At 46.6% G+C, this 21102-nt stretch overlaps 2 protein-coding genes across 17 annotated transcripts; one reads left to right on the forward strand and one right to left on the reverse strand.

The window, feature by feature from the left end:
• Positions 1–318: 318 nt before the first annotated feature.
• On the reverse strand, positions 319–2976 carry LOC119560892 (myosin light chain alkali). 2 transcript variants are annotated; one of them, XM_037874590.1, is made up of 6 exons: positions 2849–2976; positions 2685–2712; positions 1369–1674; positions 1216–1302; positions 835–881; positions 319–715 (listed from the first exon to the last, which is right to left on the reverse strand). In XM_037874590.1, exons 1-5 carry the CDS (start codon positions 2849–2851, stop codon positions 838–840), a joined length of 468 nt encoding a protein of 155 aa, XP_037730518.1. In that variant the 5' UTR covers positions 2852–2976; the 3' UTR covers positions 319–715; positions 835–837. The 2 variants fall into 2 exon arrangements, with proteins under 2 accessions (XP_037730518.1, XP_037730526.1); XM_037874598.1 differs by lacking the exon at positions 835–881.
• A 2297-nt stretch (positions 2977–5273) lies between these two features.
• LOC119546280 (protein unc-80 homolog) lies at positions 5274–20554 on the forward strand. Of its 15 annotated transcripts, none has more exons than XM_037852525.1 (31): positions 5274–5360; positions 6028–6329; positions 6988–7014; positions 7287–7307; positions 7364–7696; positions 7756–8055; positions 8114–8251; positions 8314–8627; positions 8686–8885; positions 8950–9131; positions 9315–9427; positions 9622–9639; positions 9912–10056; positions 10251–10686; positions 10785–10982; positions 11335–11677; positions 12005–12110; positions 12167–12784; positions 12875–13607; positions 13666–13803; positions 13871–14169; positions 14241–14419; positions 14472–15045; positions 15142–15699; positions 15757–16060; positions 16123–17072; positions 17199–18662; positions 19181–19349; positions 19410–19466; positions 19524–20077; positions 20132–20554. In XM_037852525.1, the coding sequence occupies exons 2-31, from the start codon at positions 6084–6086 to the stop codon at positions 20363–20365; spliced, it is 9951 nt and encodes a 3316-aa protein (XP_037708453.1). In that variant the 5' UTR covers positions 5274–5360; positions 6028–6083; the 3' UTR covers positions 20366–20554. The 15 variants fall into 15 exon arrangements, with proteins under 15 accessions (XP_037708453.1, XP_037708460.1, XP_037708507.1 ...); XM_037852532.1 differs by having other exon boundaries at positions 19419–19466; XM_037852579.1 differs by having other exon boundaries at positions 8950–9080; positions 19419–19466.
• The last annotated feature ends 548 nt before the right edge of the window (positions 20555–21102 follow it).

A 21102-nucleotide genomic window follows, 5' to 3' on the forward strand; every position in this document is an offset into this window, starting at 1 on the left:
GTTTATTTTTTAAAGATTTAGTGGTAAATAACAAATAAACAAGCATACCGAAACTTTTATAGATATAAGGGTCCCCTAAAATAGGCCATTTCATAGGATTATCCCACCCTTTCACCACCTCTGAACGGCTTTTTTCATTGGTTGTGCAACACCTGTTCGGCCGCACAATTATTCTTAGTGTTTATTTAAATACATTTGACTTATTTCACTTTCACACATTCACATGGTAAACTGAGAAGGCTCAAAGGCAACAAGTAACTCAATTGGTTACTGCCTCTTTTTTTGGCTCTTTCGGGTGTTGAATTTGCCTAAACATTATTTTATTTGCTATTTGGTTTATTTACGTCTCATATAAAATAATCATTAATCATTGCTTTGCTATTTGGGTGAACCAACAAAAAAATTCATAACAAAATAATGGGCACAAAACTTTCAATGTTTTTTTTTTCAGTTTTTTTTCGTTATTTTATAATTTAAATTTTTTTATTTTTTAAAAAATAATATTATCTTGAAGTTCAATTTTGCAGTTGTAGTAGCAGAAGTAATTTTTAATTAAAATAATATACGAGAGAGATAGAGAGAGTTAGCGATGAATATAACATCTATGGAGAATGGTTGTCGCTAAAAGTTTGTTGGTGTTGTTGTAGTTGGTTTGAAGCTGTTGTTTTCAACTATTTTAGCTGATCTGGTCTGTCACACATTCTGGCGAGGAATGCTGTGGAATAGAGGGTAAAAACAGGGCATTATTAGCAGGTGATCATTGCGATTGTTGGACAAGTAGACATCAAGACATCGGACTGGGGGGCAGAGGGCCTGGGCTCAATCCCTACTTACTGTTTAGTCGAAGACGACTGGATCGCTCATCAGGCGCTGGACGAACTCTGTTTTGGTTTGATTTTTTTTTGGATCGACGACATACGGCGGGGAAACAAGACGCAATCATCGTGCAGACACCATTCGATTGACATTCAGGAGTTGGTATTTGTTTTTTTCAAGTGTAATGGTTGTGATATTGACACGCAAACATGAATTTTTTTTTGGGGATTTTTCAGGTCGTGATGTTGGTACAAAGTGCACAGTGCAGAGTGGTTTTTGGGATTTTTGGTTTGTGCGCAGACAAAGAGTGACATGTGGAATAGACAAACAGCGTTTACAAATCGTATACATATACATAAAACATTGGACCTGGGTCACTTGAGGAATACGAATACTTACGAGAGTAGGGGATAAATCCTTCATCATCCTCGGGATCCATGCAGTCGGCGAACAGAGACTCAACCTGCTCGTCATCCAGGCTCTCACCTTTAAGAGAGGGAAATATGAGATTAAGTAAGATAGGTCTGTGGAGGATTTAGATGTAATACTAACCAAGCGCCAGCAGGGCGTGCTGCAGCTCAGCCAGCATCATGGTGCCGTTCTCCTCCTTGTCGTAGAGCTTCAAGCACTCAATGAAGTCCTCGTAGCAGCCCTGCTCCTTCTCCTTCTTGACCTGTGAGTAGATGGGCAGGAACTCATCCAACTTGATCTTCTTCTCGTTGCGCTTCTTGGTGCCGCCCATCTTTTCGATCAGCGCCAAGGTGGGGTTCAAGTTCAGGGCGCGGAGGGCATCACCTAGGTCGACGGCATCGATGCCCTCGCCGGGGGAGCCCATGACTTCGAAAACGAATTCGACATCTGCGCGAAAAATTAATTTGGTTAGAATTTCGTATATCCTTATAGCCGAACGTCAATCGCATCATAGGTAATGTTTATTTCTTTATCCGTTTCATTAATTGTTTTAAAAATACTATAGGTTAGGGGCTAGATAGTGGGTGTTGGCACCACCCTTCGAAAATGGGGTCGATGTGGTAACCCTGAAAATTCTGGTACGCACATTTTTGGTCATCATGAAAATCTTGACATGGCTGGGCCTTAGTCTTACTGAGTGTGTATGCGTGAGTGGGTATCTGGGAGAGGTGCCAACCCGAAGAACACACTACGTATACGTAATCCGACACCCGAACCGAACGCCTTCGCCCTCGTCTACGCTATATACACAGCGTATATACTATATGGTATAATATCGTAGTTTTCTCTTCTCTCTCTTTCTCCCTCTCTATTTTTCTGTGCGTTTCGAAAATCGAAAATAAATCTCAAGAAATAACTTGGCCAAAATTAGATCTCTAAACGACCAGCAGCAGCATTTCGGCTCGAAGACGATCGCGCTTTCGTATTTTCCGACATATACACACACGATTTTCATGTTGTTTTCCGCGGTTTTTCTATAACTCAAAACTTAACTTTGCACTAGATTTACATAGATCTACCGGAATTGTGCTGGCAACTATTCTGGTTCAACGTTCATCTGTGGATCGATGAAAATAGACCAGGGGATGCATATATAGACGACATTCCTTAATGAAATTTTTCCGCATAGTGTTATATATAGGCACGCGTATATGTATGCGATATATTCCAAGTGATTACGAAATATGTTCATCGACATTTTGTGTACTTTTTTGTTGTGTATCTCACACGCGCACATTATGTAATCAATTTTTTCGGCATTTTTGAATTGGTTTTTAGTCCTTTGGCTGGGTAATTCCTGTTTCCTTATCGTTATATTTATAATTTATTCGTTTTACTTTGATGGATTTGGCGTTTGAGGTTAAAGATAATCCTTTTTGTGCGGGTTTTCAACTTACTTTCAACTTCACGCTTTGGAACATCAGCCTGTCAATGGAAAAGGAATTGAGAGTTTTGAATTAACTTGAGTGTAGGAAATATATCTTTTCAGGTACTGCATATATATATATATGTATATCACTGGATATTCGATGAAGATTCCTTGGCCGAAATGAGCACTCACCATTTTGTCTGTTTGATGCGAAAATCAACTGTATCGCGGATGAGCTCGGTCTCGACTGAACGTTATTCGTCAGCGGCAGTACGGCAAGGTAATTCTGAGGTGAAAGCCAACCAGCCGATCGGCGAAGCACTCAGATACCGATACAGATACATTTGCAGATACGGATAGAGATTCCGAATACGAATACGAATAGATGACGAAACGCTCGCTCTTTTCCTGCGCAAGGCTATACACACACCATAATATATGGTCGGTCGTATGTACGATGCCAAGAATTTACTTTCATCTTGGGGAACTTTTTCGAATGCCACTCTCTCTTGGGGTCTTCAGAACCCAACGATATGGGGCTCTCCTATGGAGCCAGAGCCATTTGTTGCTCGCTCTCCCTCTCTGTCTCTAAGACTAGGGCTATTTTTAACATTTTGTTTTTTTCGGTAATTCTGTGAATTTCTTTTTATTTTTTCGTGAAGGCAAAATAATAATCGCTTGTGGCATTCCCAACCGGATAGTGTTGAATATCATTCGACGTTACAGATGATTTTGCAGATAATATTTTCTGGGCAACATGTGTAGTTTTTCAGGGGATGGGGTTGGGTATGGGAATTTATTGTTTAAGACTGCGCAATAGATTGGTGCCTCCATGGAGGGGGTTCTACTACAACTACTACTTATGTATGTACTATGTATTTGGCATATATATCTATATATTTATACACTCATCGACCCTGATCGTTTTTTTGGCAAGCCCCGCGGCGTAAGAGAATTTTTTCGAACATATTTCTCAGGTCTTGCGTGTTATCACTCGAAATGTTTTGTCAGCCGGTCGTTCGTGGGGGTGTTAAATGCCCGATTTCTTGTTTGTCGGCCGCCTGAACACCTGAAAGCCTTTTTTTAATATTTATATTATACTATAGAATAGATGTTCCAAAAGTTCTATTCCTCCTCGTTGGCATCTCATCTACATAGAAGGCGCATTACTGGCCCCTCAGGCGCCTTATTGTGTGCCGTCTCTACAACATTTTAATGCGTGCTATTTATAAAAACTATGACACAGATACACGAAGCGTATTCAGAGCAAAAATGTACAGCAACAAATGTTCGTTTGGGTTGTTTGCATAGGCTATATACCCACATAGGTATATAAAAGAAAGCCACACAATGCTTGATTAAGTCTAAGGGGTGAAGGAGGTGCTTAAAAGATGGCAAAACTAGACAAAGTGGCCAGGAAATGGCAATTAAGCTCCACACAGGCCATTGGCATTTCGCCGGCTATCCATGTCCATGTCCTTGTCCTTGACATTCTATGTAAATGTACGTGCCCATCAGACAGGCCCTTCTTTTGGCCCAGTTTTAAACCCAGCTGTGTTGCCAACTTCCGGCTGATGCTCGCCGGAACCTACTCTCTGGGGTGTCATCCATTCCTTCTCTCTGTCAATAGACCCTTTGGTTCGGCTTTTGGTTGCGCAGCCTCCCTGGCTTTGTTATTGTTTACTCCTTGGAGGCCACCTGTTGTCCGGGGAGTAATTGGTGCATCAAGATTTAGGCCGATTTGGTCCTTAATTGAACAGCTGTTATCAGCAGCCGATGGATGCGGCGAATCTGCGCAGATTAAAGTGCGCAAGTCATTGATAAATCGCTCGGGGAGATGTGAATTTCAGATTGTGAAATCATAGGCATATATTTATAGAACACATTTTTATAAACAAAAGTTTGTTTTGCGAGTTTAATGTGCTGGCTAAACAGTCATAATTATATAACTCAAAAGGGATGTAGTATGATATTTTTAAAAATATGTATTCTATTTAAAAAATGTATCAAAGAAGGTAAGGAAAATCAAGATGGAAAATTTGAGTACTTTAGTAAAGTGTTTAAAATGTATAGAAACTCATAGATACTCTAAGATCCACAACCTCTTAAACAAGTTTAAAGCAAAGAGTGCTCACTTAACAACTAGATTAATTACTTGACAGAGACATATGAATGGCTTTAATTCCCACAGAAGACCAAAAGGACAGTGACTTATGTTTGCCGATTACTGCTTAAATACTCATCCATTTATTTGCAGACGCACCCCCGAGAAACGCAGACAAAGGAATTTAATGACCGGCCACCCCGCGTATACGCAATATCCACCCTCGGCCATTTGTTATCATTGATAAGTGTGCTTCAGAAACAGGGTGTCCTGATTGAAAGGCACACGAAATCCTTCAATAACAAGAGCAAGGACACCCTCTAAGTAAAGAGCAGCCTTTTTAGCCCCAGCCAGTGCGTATACTTAATATGGAGTGCGGGTGGTTAAGTCGCTCTCCGCGAAATATCCTGTATACGCACTGCTGGCCTGCTGCTGTCGGCATTGGAAACGATGGCGAACTGGACGAACTGGGCGACGAGGGCGTCGGAGAGGATAACAACGACAGGAGCTCAGAGCTCGTCAGTTAACGACGCTTGTCTCAGTTGCATCCGAACGCTCCAGCAGTAAACGTTATCCAAAACTGGCTACGCGCAAATCAAGGTAAGCCCTTGCAGAACCATAAAAACTGGGCTGCAGAAATAAAAAAGCAGTGGGTATTGGAGAAAATTCACAAAAATGAAATCAAACAAGAAGTGCTTCACGGTCCCTGCTCGGCCGCCAGTAAAAGGTTGAGCAATTAGCGAATGTCCATATAGCCCAGCCCAGTTAACTGAAGTATAAAGAAACTGATGGCCAGAAGCGATTTCCCCATGGGTGCGGCACCAATCAAGCGAATTGTTGGCCACATTTGATTTGAGTGTGTGCTAAAGTGCCAAAAAACAATTGACAAACAGTTCAGTAACAATTAAATAAAAGAAAAGTGAAATTTTCCTTAGAACCCAAAAACTGGGGTTATATAAGTCTGTGAAAATTTTGTGCCCCAAATTAGCATGTATACCAGAAACCCAGTTCTGTATCTATAACCCAGTCGCCTCGTTGCGGAGTCTGCGTTCTGCGCAGCGTCCCAGGACCGAAATCTCTGTTTTGTTTTCATGTTTTTTTTTTATTTTGCCTGGGAGGCGGGGGAAGTAACCACATGGATGTGGCACTGACCTAGTCGAAAATACAGACCAGAAATCAACAGGGGCAGCGTGACGAGCCTGCGCACGCAAATACCTGTTGCAGAAATGTATATGGTTATATTCATGAATGACTCTCACTTGGCCAGCTGTTGCACGCCATTTGAATTTTGTGTCCTTCCAGCTGGCCACCACCACCTCCACCATGGTGACCACCAATGCAGCCGGAACGGGGACAGCTGCCACAACCAGCAACACCACGAACAACAACAACCTGCAGACAAACAACAACAGCCATGGGGCGAACAACAACAACGATGACTTTGACTTTGACCAGGATAGTGGCCTCCAGGACCTTGGCTTGCCCGTGTCCGTTCAAACCTTCCTGTGGCGTCAAATAGCACCCTTCATCCGGCCCAAGTTGGGCAAGCTGCACGAGTCCACCTGTCTGGTGAGTTTTGGCTTGGGTTTCCCAAAAAAAAAAAAGACTGCCAAAAAAGTAAAGAGGAAAAAAATAACCTACGAAGACTAAAAAAAAAGGAAATATTCCCCCCTGAAAATGGGTGCTGTATATTCGCTATGCGTGTTTGTTGTAAGGATGGACTGTGTAAAATACCAAAAAATAAACCTAAATCATTGGCATACAGATTGGCACAACAACCAATTCGAAGTAAACCCAAAAAGTTGTGTTCAATGTCTTCTACTTTTGATTTCTCTCAGCCCAAAATCATGGAAAATTGAAAGCCTAAATTCAATCCCAAGTTTGATGTTTGATGTTTTATATACTTTCCTGCATTCGATTTATTTTCTTATAACAACTACTAACACGGCCACCATCCACAAACTGAACAACAGACCCGTCTTTCAGTTATGCCAAAACAGGAAAAGTTTTTAATTAAAAAATTTAAATATTTTGTAGACTACCCAAAAAAGTATGCTCTGTTTTTTTTTTTCAATTAAACTTAGGCTTAAAAACTTTTCCTGCTTTGCTGTATAACAACATTCAGTATGCTTTAAACACAAAAACCAACTAAAATCACAATAACAATGACAAACTGTACAAATTAACATTGTAAAATCTTTCGCAATTCGTCTGAATCTGAATGTAGTTTTGTCAACATGCACCGGGACACCATGTAAGTTATAAATGTTTGTGGTAGATATAACCCCTTTTTTCCAACCCCTAAAGTTTGTTGGCTCAATGCAAAGCTAGTAGTACAATGTCTAGTACATTGAGGCTATGAACTTACATTGTAGATGTTAGATGTTTCATGTAACTATTTTTAAGATATTTTTTGTTGTCTTAAGAGCCCTTTCTTTTGATGTAATATTGGTAGCTTTAAATCGTACGCTCCTTAAGTTCATTTTTAAAAATGTAACTATTTCTTGCCCACTTTTCGGTGTTCAGGAGTCGAAGGAAGCTTGCAAGGTAAGTCAAAGATAATATATGTATTGAATTAAATATTTAGCAACCTGTTTTTGTAGTCCTTTGAGAAAGTTCTCGTGCAGAACATTCAGTTTGGTCTGTCACCTCCTCTGACCAAAGGATTGGGTGTGATTCCCCGATGGCGCCTGTTGCAAGGAGCTCTTCCCCACGTGATGCACGCCTGTGCCGCTCTACTCTACAATCGCGTCAAGGACATGCAGGCCATAGGCCCCGTGGAGACCAAACTCCTGTACACCATGCAGTGGATCCTTCTCTATGCCGCCGAGGAGTGTGCCGATGACGAGGGCGGCGAGGATCTGGCTTTGGGCGATGCAGCGGAACCCAAGTCCAAGTCAATAGATCAATACTTGTTCTCGGTGCCAACTATTACAGTGAGTTATGGTATATTATACAATTACCAAAACCTATATAATTTCCCTCTCTCTTTCAGCTCTTTGTGTACCTCTTTGCACCTATTATACACCATCTTAAGGAATCGGACTTCCAGAACTTTCGCCTGGAAAATGGCATTAAACTCTGGCAGGGAATGTGGGATAACCGAGCACCTGGTGCCCCCTGCTTTACAGCTCCTGTAAAACCCAAGGCCAGGAATCTCCTATGTGCACCCACTCCAAAAGGATCTACAGATGTTTTTCCTACCCGCAAGCATTCCCTCAGTGCAGATGCCATGTCCCCAAAAGCGGATTCACCTCAGAGTGGTATCTCTGACTATGGAAGGCAAGATGACGAGGTATGCTTATTAAAAATCCAAGGAGTTTTATAACCTTATAGGTTTGATTGTCATACAGGGCTCTTGGGTTTCTTCCCCCAAGGAATTTGCCTTTCCCGAAACCATTCCAGAAGAAGCCTCCAGCGTGGAAGATGAACGTGTGGTCATATTTAGGCTGCCCTCGGCGCCACAATTAATGGATAACTCCTTCTTTACGGTAAGTCATTGCATTGAATTCCTATTTTCCAGATGGTATAAAGGTTGAATCTAATTTTATAGGCCGATGCCAGTCTGCTGCAACAGCAGCAATCCCAGAGTCGTCGGGGAAGTCGCCAATCGATGAACTCCCGCGACAAGGACAAGGTGCCCTCCACCAAGTTCGAGTTCGATCAGCAGGAACTGATGCGTGGTGCCTCGATGAAGGAGAAGCGAAGTGCCTCCATTGAAAAGGAGACGGACTCGGACAAGTCAGAGAGTATCAAGGCAGATGTGTCGGCAGCCACTTTCCTGGATGTGGCTGTTCTGCGGTGTCTCTTTATCTCCCATTGGCAGGAGGAGGGCATCTTCTGGAGCCTGCAATATCTATATAATCGGTGGGAAGCCAAGATAAATAACCAATCTAGAAAAAACTAAATTATATACCCGATCCAGACTTAGTGACATTGGTGAGGAAGCGGCCATCACATTAAACCAACCTCGCAAAAGGTCAAACTCCTTGCCCATACCACAAATCGAGATTTCACTGTACCAGGGACCTGGCAGCAATAGTCGTGATAGTCCAGGTAGCTCCGTGGTTAAGGACTACATTGAAATACCCGATCCATCACCTACAGTAACAGCGTGTGTAGCCGGTGAGCTTTGGGTTTTAATAACTACAATACCTTTTCTAAGAAATACTATTTACCCACCTTGCAGAAGAACCCCACAGCGCCCCAAGTACTACAGAAAGACGTGGCAGCGAGAAGAAGAAGCGCGTTAAGATGGCCGACTTAAGGGCCTTTGTAGAAACCAAGATGTTCTCCAAGTCGGAGAAGAATTTGGAAAAAGTAGGGCTCGATACAAGCTCAGCCAATGGCAAGACACCACTGCAACATGCAGTAAGCGGAGCAAAAACCTATGTTTACTGTTCTTAAGTGTATCTGCCTGGCTCCCGCTTATAATCCCCCATATAAATATTCCATTCTAAATGGTGTTTGTTTGGCTTGAACGTTTTCTATGTTTTATCAATGTAAGAATTTGGTAACTCAATGATACTAATTTAGTTTTATAATATCGTTTAGGAGTACCATCGCAGCCTGGATACGGGCGAGAAGAAGCTATCGAGATCTGCTTCGATGATAAGTCGCGAACCAGCCAGTAATTTGATCAAGGGAAAATCCATGCCCAGTCTCAGGTAAAAGGAAACCCCCAACCAGAACACCCCACTGACTGTCAATCAGGCCTCTGACACCAGAACAAAAAACATATATACACTTCCAAACGATTCTCGAAATGCCACACTCTTCAGAGACTCAATCTTTGCTCTCAAGCTAATGCTATATATTCTATACCCTATGACTTTTATTACTTTCTCCAATGATCAACCAGCTGTCTGCTTGATAGCGGGTGAGTTTTGGTCTGCGAAGGTTACTAACTGTTTATATTTCGATCTCCAAGAAACACTCTATGCTTAATGTGCACTAGGCCACAGTTATCTTTCCACCTTTCAATATCTTGCCTGCATACCTCTTGGCACCTGTCCAAAGCCTGTATCTTTCTCACCAAAACCTCCTCACCCTGCTTTACCCAAATTACCCCTGATCCTTCAGCTTGCCGCACTCCGTTTTTTGACTAATGCCACACACACGCTTTCTCGCACGTATCCTACAAAATACAAGATTTTACAGATACGTTGAGCCACCCAAGGCCCCAAGGCCATCGCAAGCCACCTGTCCGCGCTCCACGGCGTTTTATCCTAGGAATCCAATTATAACGGTTACGGAACACACCCCCACACCATCGCCCGATTATATGAAGCGACAGGTGAGCTGTTATTAGTATTATGATTAGGATGGGGTCTTGAAAATGAATTTATATTTTGGTATATTTTATAGTGTTCTTGGTTTTTTAAAGAAAATAAAAAAAAATATTATTATATATATCATTTTAAACCATTTCCTGTCATTTTATGAACAATATATTAAATCCCAAGTTAAAACACTATAATTTTTCTTTAGGGTTCCATTGACTCCCATCTGGATGCCCTGAGTAATGGCGGAAGTATTGCCGGCGTGGGTGGAAATGGAGGTGGTAATGGTAGTACGGGAATGGGCAGCACCACCACCCGCTATCGTGGTCAAATGCTGCGCTCCCACACGGACTCCCACATCGATTACACGGGTGTGGATGAGTCGGAGGCTCCGGGATCCTCCTTCTATATAACACGCGATGGTGGCATTGACTACGAGATTATCCTGCTGGCCATTAGTAATGTTTTCAAGCGAGATCCGGCGCAAGTTTGCTCTCTGCGTGTTTTGGAAGCGGGCTTGAATATTTGCGAACTACTCATTGAAATGGGTGTTCTCAAGTTGGGCGAACATGCTCACGAGATCTCGATGAGTATTACCAGGAGAGCTCTACAGGTCTTGGGATGTCCACACGGATGCAATGATGGTGAGTTTGGAAATAAAATGTTATTCGTTTAAATGTCCTTGAGAACTATAAAAATTTCTATCCTTCGAAATATATATATTAATCAATTCAATTTCCAGGTGTTCGAGGTCCTCCTGCCGACTTTCTGCGCAACCAGTGCCAGAAGATCCTGTCCCGCATGTTGAGGCAGGCGGGACAGAGGACCAAGCGCTTCATGCAGGAGATGGTGAAGACCTCCCCTTTGCCAGAACTCATCGACTACTTCCATGCCTTTCTGGCCTTCTGCGTGGACCCGAGCTCCCTGCTCTCACCCCTGAGTAAGTGTTGACCCATTTCGATGGACGTCGAGCAAAAACCGCAAATGCTGGGCTTGGATGCCAAACCCCAAAAGTAGGCGCACCAAAACCCCCCTTTGTATACTCGATCCAACCAGACTCTTGAGTTCCATTGGCCATTTTGAGTTGGGCTTCCCTTACCGTGACTTTTGATTTGCTCTTCCGGCCCCGAAATCCGCATCCCCCATGCTGTTTGTGGTTCTCTTCTACCCATTTTGCATGCCAGGACCCTTTGCTAATGCTTTTGAGTTGTTAACCTCCCGATTCTTTACTGTCACCACCAATACGTTGTATATATATATATATGTATGTATGTATGAAATGATGCAAATAGCTCATAAACGTCAGAGTGGATTTAAAAATGCTAACACCGATATTGGCGGCGTACCAGGTCAGGGCGGCTATTCGACCAATTTTAGCGGCGGCATGAGCGGCGGAGCCGAGGCCCAAGTGGTTGGAGCGGTCTTCAAGCCACTGGTCAGCCGGTTTGTGGAGGCCAGCAAGGATCTGAAGGGTCCGGAGAACATAGCCCTCTACGGGGACATCCGGCAGCTGGTCACGTATGTGAAGGGCGCCCACGGCGGTCCATTTCGTTTGGTGGCCCTCAGCGGAATATTGGCAGTTACTCCAAGGCCCCATAAAAAGGGTCCTTCGGCACAGACCACTCGCGTTATAAGGTGAGAAACTACAATAGATACCCATAAGATTTAAGAACTCTTAATTGTTGTAAACGTCGAAGCGTAAGCCGTATAATACTTAAAAGGAAGTTATAGACGATAAAGTTTTAATGCTGATGTTAAATATTATGTTTTAATATTTTTAAATGGAATTAAATACAAATTAAATTTATTAGTTTTCAATAATTGGTTCAGTTTTGTAGGCTGAGAGCAGTAGGTGGATGGAAGCTTTAAGAAACGTTCCAATTCGAAATTAGTATTAAAATATTATTTGCAATCGTAAGCCTGGATTAATTAATGATTCCGTATAATTTTTTATCTTTTCAGACACATTCCCCAGGCGAATGTAAGCCAGAGCCTGCAGAACGACGACAACCGTTCCCAACGACGTCTCCTCCTGAAGAAGCGCAGCACCTCATCTGCCTGCGCCGTGGTGAGCCATATCCTTAAGGCCCAACCTGAAGCTTATCCCCGCCTGTATTCTTTCAGAGCCTGCTGGAGACGGAGGCGTGCGAGGAGCACTACAAGACCAGCCAGTCGCCGCTGAGCAACTTCCGGCGGCGGACCACGGGAGTCCGGCCCACCTTGACCCCGCGGCACAGCGAACGAGCCCTGCTGTCCGACTCCACGTCCAGCTCGGAACGCAATTCGCTGGGACGGCTCAGCGGCTTGGTGCGCTGGTTCCGCGGCACGCCCAAGGAGGCCTCCTCCATCGATCTGGAGATCGGGTCGCTCAACCCGGAGATCTCCTCCACGTTCATGCGGCACGCCTCGCTGAAGATCCAGCGCGGACGGTCGAGCGATGGCATTGGGCGGTCCATTCAGCGTGCCAAGCGACGCGTCGAGCGGCGGCTGAACCGTTTCGGCGGCATTGTGAAGGGCAAGAAGAAGGTGGGCGGCATCGAGGAGACGGCGGACTTCAGCCGTCGCTCCTCCTCGGACATGTGCGACGGGCCGCGTGAGTCGGAGGTGGTCATCCTGAAGGAGCGCAAGTTGGTGCCCACCGAACCGGTGCGCGTGGGCATGTTGCGTCTATCCTTCCTGCTGGAGACCTGTGCACCCGGCTCCTTTCCCGATCCTCAGCTGGTGGCCGCCGTCCTGGATCTGGTCAGTATAACACTTGGCACGGGCTTAAAATCACTAGGGTTAAATTGAAAGAGTAATCCCATACTAAACACTAACCTTTTCTTCCCTCAGCCCCAAGCTCCCCTCGTAGCCAGGGCCACGTTCCTGCTGGAGTGCGCCCACTTTGTCCATCTGTGCAACAAGGGTCAGTGGCCCGCCTGGATGAAACAGAACGTGGGCAGCTACCGTGCATCGGGTGCCAACATTAATATCAACCAGATGAAGCAACAGGTGAGCCAAACGAGCGCCAGAAGAACCCACATTCTGCAGCGGGCTGCCGGAAAGATGTTCCATCAATGGGCTGAGATGGTGGGTGCCAGGCTGGAGGAGATCCTCTTTACCGAGCGACTGCAGTACGAGGCCGTCAATGCCAGTCTCACAGATCCCGAGAAGCAGCGAGAGCTACTGCAGCAGGACGAGGAGGAGGACTTCCTGGACGAGACCTCGGTGAATCCACATGGCAACGATTGTCCGCACTCCCTGAAGCTTATTGCCTGTGTGCTGCTCTTCGAGATTACGGCCTTCCTGAGGGACACCTATCTGATGCTGCCCAAGACATCCAAGCTGATCCATCGCGACAAGCCGGCGCCCTGGGAGAAGGTGTACCGCGAGGCCAATCGCCGTTGGTCCATGGCCCTCAGTTCCATGGGTCACTCGCAGACCTCCGCCCAGAGCCTGCAGTCGATAGCAGCGGGAAACGATGGAGCCGGCCAGTCAGAGCGGAAGATATCCTTTGTGCTCCATGAACCGGACAATGAGTCGGAGAACAGTAGCAACACAACGCTGACCAAGGAGGGCGAAGAAGGTATTATTAGTGTTTACTTTATGGAATAAGAATCGTTTTATAGGGTTATCTTTCCTAGCTCGTCGACCCACTGCATCGGCTGTACGTCCATTCCTTTTAAGACGTGGCACAGCCACCACAACTGGAGGATCCTTCAAGCGCCGCTCTCTAAAGCTACGTCGCAACACCAAAGACAGCAAGGACATAGAAACCGATTGTAAGTCAACGAAACTATCTATGTATCTATCCTATAACCTTACCTTATCGTTATATTAAACCTATAGTCAACATGCAATCGCGAAGGAAGGTATCCTCGCTCTCGGATCGCAGTGACACCTCGGAACAGGGCATGATCAGTGGGGGCGAGGAGTCACCTGGGATCCTCAGCGACGATCAGCAGCCGGAGTCACCCACTGATTCCAATGAGAACGATGATACGGCCAAGAATATGCCCTGGCTGAAGGCCATCATCGATCTGATGTCCAGTTACAACTATTACTGTACTCACAAAGGATATTGCCATCCCTTCTGCTACAAACGACACATGCGATCCTGCACTCGGTTGGTCAAGGCCGCAAGGAAGGTATGTCATTACAAATAATCCTTAGATTACATAGATCTTACATCGAATCCCCATTAATTTTGTTTGCCTAGGTTTATGGCGAGGAATTTGGCTTTACCTTCGATGCGGATCATCCTAATGTGGAACCTACTATAATAACCTCCGGTAAGCCCCATACTTCACGAGCCCGCTCCACTCGCAAAGTATCGGAGCAGAGTTCCACCCAAACATCTCCGTCTAAGCGTAAGGATAGCTTGTCCCGGAAAGATCGGTAGGTGATACCTAAATAACATCTCTATTCATAACTAATACTGGATTTACAGCATAAGTGATGATCCCGACTTGGAAATGGCGGAGAAGTTAGCCAAAGCTTTTCGCCAGGAGAAGGAAAAGAAGATGCAGGAGGAACCACCAATACTCAAGTTCATCCGCATCCACATACGCAACTTGTTCCACTTTCCATTGGCCACCCTGCTAAAGGGAGCTGTTGTCCTCACCGAAGAGATGGTCATCGAGGCAATGCCCGCCGCTTGGGAACTTCTCCTAGAAACGAATCACGATACGGCCACCTCAAGTGCCGCTGTATTCTTGATGGGTTCGGTGAAGGCCCAGAACTTCGCTTTCGACATCATGCAGCGGGCACTGAAGCACAAGGATCCGGACATAAGGATTGGTGCCATTCAGCGATATCTGGTGCTGTGGAAGTGCCGTTTCCATGTCTGGCCGCGAATGGAGGAGAATGCACATGATGTGACCTTCAAGGTGCCACCGGGTGGCATTGAATTCACACTACCCTCACCCAAGATTGGCATTGAAAGTCTGCCGGTGGTGGATCCACCCTGGATGCCAGTGCAGCAGACCAAGGACATGGACGTCACCCTTAACCAAGATAGACATGTGAGTGAGAAGGCAGCCGAGACACTGGGTTATGTACTGGTCGAGGGGAGGAATCGATCAAATAACTGATTGCCTAATATCGTTTTACCTTTTTAGAGATCCCTAGTCACCGCCACCAAGAGCCGTAAGATGCAGCAGACGGAGGCCATTCGGAATGCGTTGCGCCAGCAGAGGGACAAACAAAGGGCAGAGCGACATAGCTTCCTGATCACCATGATACCCATAAGCCAACAGGCCTCCCATGAGCCCGGAATGGAGAAGCTGGAGGACCATGAGATCGAGGAGGATCTTGATGGAACGCGCATGTCCTCGCACCTGCACCACGCCCACTCGCTCTTTCCCTCCGTCCTCTGCTCCTCCGTGATGCAGATTGTCGGTTGTCTGGACGATGCAGCCATCGGATCGGATGGTAATGCGGTATACGAGATAGCCTACCAGGTGATCTGGGTTTGTTTGGTGGAGGAGTCAGCCCTGTTCCTGCGCTATGTGTTCGAGCGTCTAACTCGTGATCGTCAGGATCAGATGTTCAAGCTGCTGCGACACCTCATTCGATTTGTCCCACGTCTGCCGCAACAGGCGGCATTTGCCCTCTACAACTCCATTATTGGGTACATCATGTTCTATGTGCGATCTTCCAACGAATTGAAGCAAGAGGTGGGTTGTCTCTTTTATTAAAATAGGACTCTTTCTTAAGAAACTCCTACTCTTTAGCTTGTTGGCTCAGCTTTATCTGTTCTCTGGATGGTGGTGCACTCGGTGCATGGCATTATGTTCAAGGATCTAAAGCAGATTCTGCGTAAGGAGCAATGCGATGCTTCTATCCTACTAACTGCAAATGTGCCCGCAGCCAAGAAGATTGTAGTACATGGACCTGCTGATGATGACTACAACATACCCTCTCAGTTTCCAGTGCAGGAGGACACTCTGTTCTGTCAGCTGCTCAAGGAGGCCCTGGATTACTATCCCATCGATGAGAAGAACACCAGTCACTACTGCTTGGTAGATTACAAGAGCAGTAAGTGGATAAAATCACCCATCTATCCATAGAATTATAGACAATCTCATTGTGTTTACCAGGCAAGATTCTAAATCCCAATTGGTACATTCGTGATTTGTACTTCTTCAAGAGGTCCCAATACCCGGAGGTGCGTCTCATGTTGATGCGTCCGGAAGAGTCCTTCCTGGCCCTGCAGAAACAAGAGCTAACCAAGAAGTTCGTGGAGATTGGAAAGGTCCATTTGACCTGGGCTATCCTCAAAAACGTGGACATGGTGGTGCAGCGGGTGGTGTTCCTGCACGAGGAGCTGATGAAGCTGCCCTCCTTCCCGCGCAAGGCACTCGAGGTGGATCTGGATCTGCACCATGGTGGCGAGTACGGAAAGGTGCTGCTCGGGTTGGACGTCCTGCACAAGTTCATGTGGGTGCGTCTGATCGCCCGCATGTTCGAGGCCATGGCTGGGAATTTCGCCTACTCAGCGGACATCCAACTCTTTCTGAACGTACTTTCCGGCGCCTCCATTCTGCATGCCGAAGATTCGTGCATCATGCGCTATGTGATGGCCACCTTCATCAACGCCGCCTTCAACTTCAAGAACATCTTCTCCACGAACGGTTACTTTATGATAATGCCCACCCTGTTGCAAGTCTATTCATTGCATCAGACCAACAAGCTGATCACCACTACTATTGAATATGCTGTAAAGCAGTTCTATCTGCTGAATCGGAAGCCTTTCATTCTGCAAATGTTTGGTTCCGTTTCCGCCATTCTCGACACGGACGAAGATGGCACTTATGGTGAGGCCCACAAAGTGCAGTCGAGCTGCCTGTTCAATCTGCTCCTCAGTCTGGAGGATCCCTCGCCGGATCCTCTAAATATTGCGGAACTGGTCAAGGAACCCAAACCCCTGAAGGCCATTGACTTTTGTTACCACGACGAGGATGACGACGTCACCGTGTTGGACTGCATAACACTTTGCGTAATGGTGGTATCCTACTCCGCCGAAAGCACACGAGGATACCAAATGCTAGTGAGTGGAAACTATTTCCTAAGATAGAAATATTTAGAAGATATAAAGATTTAGGAACAGCCGAATGATGTTCATTGTTATCTTTTTCGAGTGTTAAAATTCTTACGTAAACATTGACACTTTCAGATCATTTTAGAGGCCATTCTACCCTGTTATCTTCAGCAAATCCAATCGCCCAGCTATATTCCACTACAGGGAAAGTCCGAGCGAGATATTATCCTCCAGCTGGCAGTGGCTATTCGCACCATGGTCCACAACTGCGAGGGTCTGGCCAAAAGCTACAATGGACCCTATCGAAACAGTCCAGAGCACAAGGGATCCTCGCAGCGCAACTGCAGCAGGGGACCACCCTGTTCCCCTGGTCTGGACTTCGAGGAGGAGTCACATTCGAAATACTTGACCGATGCCCGCACTAAGAATATGATGGACTCGGCAGAGGATTCGGAAATGATACGCACCGAATACCGGAGACCCCGCGACGTTTTGCTCTCCGTGGTGGCTGATTTCCTGACCAAGTCCACTGCTCGCCTGGCGGAGCTGGCCAAAAAGATGCCCAGTGATACGAAACCCACAGAGGTTCTGGACGCCAAGTGCCACATTCGTTTGGCGGACATTGCCCACTCCCTGCTAAAGGTTTCTCCCTACGATCCGGAGTCCATGGCCTGCCGGGGTCTGCAGCGCTATATGCAGGCTGTCCTTCCACGGGCTGAGTGGTCCAACGATACATTACGCAACGCACTGGTCACCGTCCTGCGGCGCATCGACAAGGTCTTTCTCAAGATCTCAAAGAAACCATCTATCAGGAGGAACACGGACTGGGAGGCGGCCGCCGGACTGCTGAAGGGCATCCACGAGACGATCGTTCGGCACTCGTACGTGCTGCACTGGCAGCAGATGAAAACGCTCATTAGTACGGTGCAAAATCTGATCGTCAACGAGCCCGGATCCGGCATCCCCGAGGGCGTCTCCAGCGCAGGAGCAGCGCTCATGTCTCAGAATCCACCGGCCTTTTTCTGCTCGGCCGTGGTGCGTTTGGTGGCCCTGCAGGTGGTCAGCCCCGTGGACTGTTTCTCCCTCGTCCAGATTTGCGGCGGGAGTGCCGAGTTTGCCACGCAGGAAAAGGCCGAAGGCTTTCTAATGCATCTGATAATGCCACTGTGTCTGAAGGTTTGCTCGGGCCGAGGCGTTTCCGACGTGGGCGAATTGAAGATGACGGACGTCTCCTTCCTGCTGACTGCCGTGCTGAATGCGATGAGTCCGCCGGCGGGTCGAACCGGCCAGGCCGTGTCCCAGATAAACCGGGTAACCGGCGACCTACGCGCCGGCTCGCTCACTTTCACCGGCAGTCGGGATGCCAAGCGCCCAGCTCGCATCTCCGGTTCCCTCTACCAGGCCGCCTTCCTGGCCCTGCGAATCGTGTGCATCTGCTTCGAGAGCCGGCTCTCCAACGAGTGGCCGCGCATTGTCCGTGTGATGAGGGATCTCGGAAGGCGCAACGAGGCCGCACCGGACCTCTGGAGCTTCATGGAGTTCGTGGTGACCCATCGAACGCCCCTGTACATTGTCCTGCTGCCCTTCATCCTACACAAGGTAATTTGTACTTTAATGTAGTTGTTCATTAATATATTGTAAACTGATCTTCGACTTTGGTGACCCCAACGCAAAAGTCTTGGGTGTAATGTTATTATTGGTGACTCAAGAAATTGTAATCGTTTTATCATCTATACTAACTAAGCTGAGAGTGGAATGACTGCTAGTCTTTGTGGTTTTCTTGGTAACATTCCTCCCTGCCACCTAAATCTCGCTTCTGTGATCCCAACATAACGCTCCGCTTTTAGAATTATGCTGTTCCTGGTGACCCCCAATACTTTTTCTTAAAGATATCTAGTTCTTTGACCATATTTTTTTTTTTATAGAATTTAATAAGGTCAAAGATAAAAGCTTATTTTGGTTCAATACCATTAGTTACCTCCATTGTTTTTTCTCCAAGTACATAACCCTGCACTACAATAAACCTTAGATTTGACAAATGTATCCCTACTCCTTCGAACCACTAATTCCCAGATATAGCTAAAAACGGGTTAACACTAACGACTCACCTCTTCCAGATATCCCAACCACCGATTGGCGATCACGAGCGGCACATGCAGTTCATCATCAGGGAGCGACTGCGTGGAACTCCGCCGCAGGGCGGTATCAAGTCCAAGGGAGCCCTGCTGCTGGAACTGGCCCGGGAGCTGCGTGACCTGCGCGACGAGCTGGAGGAGAAGCGATACGGTAAGCGCCTGATACGAAAGCAAGCCCAATCACCGCCCCACACATCCACTCATGTTTCAGTCTCCACAGATCGCGAGAGTTCCGAGCAAAAGAAGAGCGACACACCGGCGGCAACTAGTGCGGCTGAAGCCCACAAGTCGCAGCAAAGACCTTCACTCATATCTATCTTCACAGGAACCACCACCGGCCAGGCCTCGCACTCCCACGTCTCCGCGGTGCCGATCGACTCGCGCAGCGGATCCGGCGGGATCTGCACGCCCAGCGACACGCTGTCGCAGCAGACGCTGCACCCGCCGCGGGAGTCGCTCTCGAGCAGCTCCACGGGCCGGGATCCGCACACGACGACCAGCGAGAGCCAGAGCGGCGAGGCGGATGCAGGATCGGCGCCCACCTTGGTGGGGCCCACGCCGAGCGGATCGGGTCACCATGGATCGGGCGGCGGCGGTATGGGTACCTCCGCTTCCGCCGTGCCCTCGCATCTCTCGCATTCGCAGTCGTTGCAGCAGGCTCCCTTCAAGGCCCAGCCTCCCAAATTGCGCTTCGTCTCGTCCGTGGAGTTCCGCCACTCCTCCGGTGAGACCTCCACCACGCCCCTCTCGCCGGAGAGTCCAGCGGAGGACAGTTCCGGTGATCACACGAGGTCAAGGCTGCAGCGTTCGAAGGCGGCCAGCCGGAAGACCTTCAGGCTGAAGCGAAGTCGCCTGACGCCCATAGAACCACCCAGCATTGTAAGTGGTTCTAAGTTATTCTTATTTAAACCCACTTCTAACCACTCTTCATAGGTCACCTCCCAGGAGGAGCCACCGCCGCAGGTACAGGCCAAGACCCTGGGCGAGATTTCCTGGGACTCGGTTTCGCAGACATCCTCGACTTCCGGCTATCGGGACAACAACAGCCTGCAGACGGGCCTTCTCTCGCCGGATGGCTCCTTGGGTGGACTGACCCTGGGTCGCTCACCCTCGCAGCACTCGCTTTTAATGGTCTTCGAGGGGCAGGATGAGGACACCCTCATTTAACAATCACAGAACGGCGACCGGGCCTACGAACTTTAAAACCCAAGTGGTTCCACTAATTAACTTGCAGTAGTCAAAGGATAGTGTTGGGTGTTGAGTTTTATAGACGAATCGTTGTTTTCCATTGTGTGCCATTTTTGTATTGGATAGATAATGTTAGAAACTAATAAAAGTACTTGGTAGCCGTTCTAATTGTGAGTTTAGTCACATCAAATACATCAAATTTCACTTAACAATTCGAAACAATGAAGTCTTTCACCGTTAAAATTGCGCCAAAATTTGGACGTGCTTGATAGCATGGTCACTCTAATGTATCAGCTGTGTATCGATATGTATCTACAGAATGTATCGAATATAGAGATGTGCATTTGTCGTGTTTTTTATGGCGCAGAACATGATTTCTAGATTAAAAACATAAATATATATTTTTTGATTAGACGAATTTAATTAAATGAAATTAATAATATCAAATGAGAAGCTACAACATTTATAAGTAAAGTAAAGTAATTTTTAAAATCATTTTACTGACCTAGTATCGTGCTCATGCGTGACTAACACGCGCCGTGTCGTGTTTTTTATGGCGCAGAACATGACTTCTAGATTAAAAACATAAATATATATTTTCTGATTAGACGAATTTAATTAAATTAAATAAATAATATCATACGTGAAGCTCCAAAATTTATAAATAAAAGTTATTTTTGAAATCATTTCACTGACCTAGTATCGTGTTCGCGCGT

This window comes from Drosophila subpulchrella, chromosome 3R, assembly GCF_014743375.2.
Source record: "Drosophila subpulchrella strain 33 F10 #4 breed RU33 chromosome 3R, RU_Dsub_v1.1 Primary Assembly, whole genome shotgun sequence".
Classification (NCBI taxonomy): Eukaryota; Metazoa; Arthropoda; class Insecta; order Diptera; family Drosophilidae; genus Drosophila; species Drosophila subpulchrella.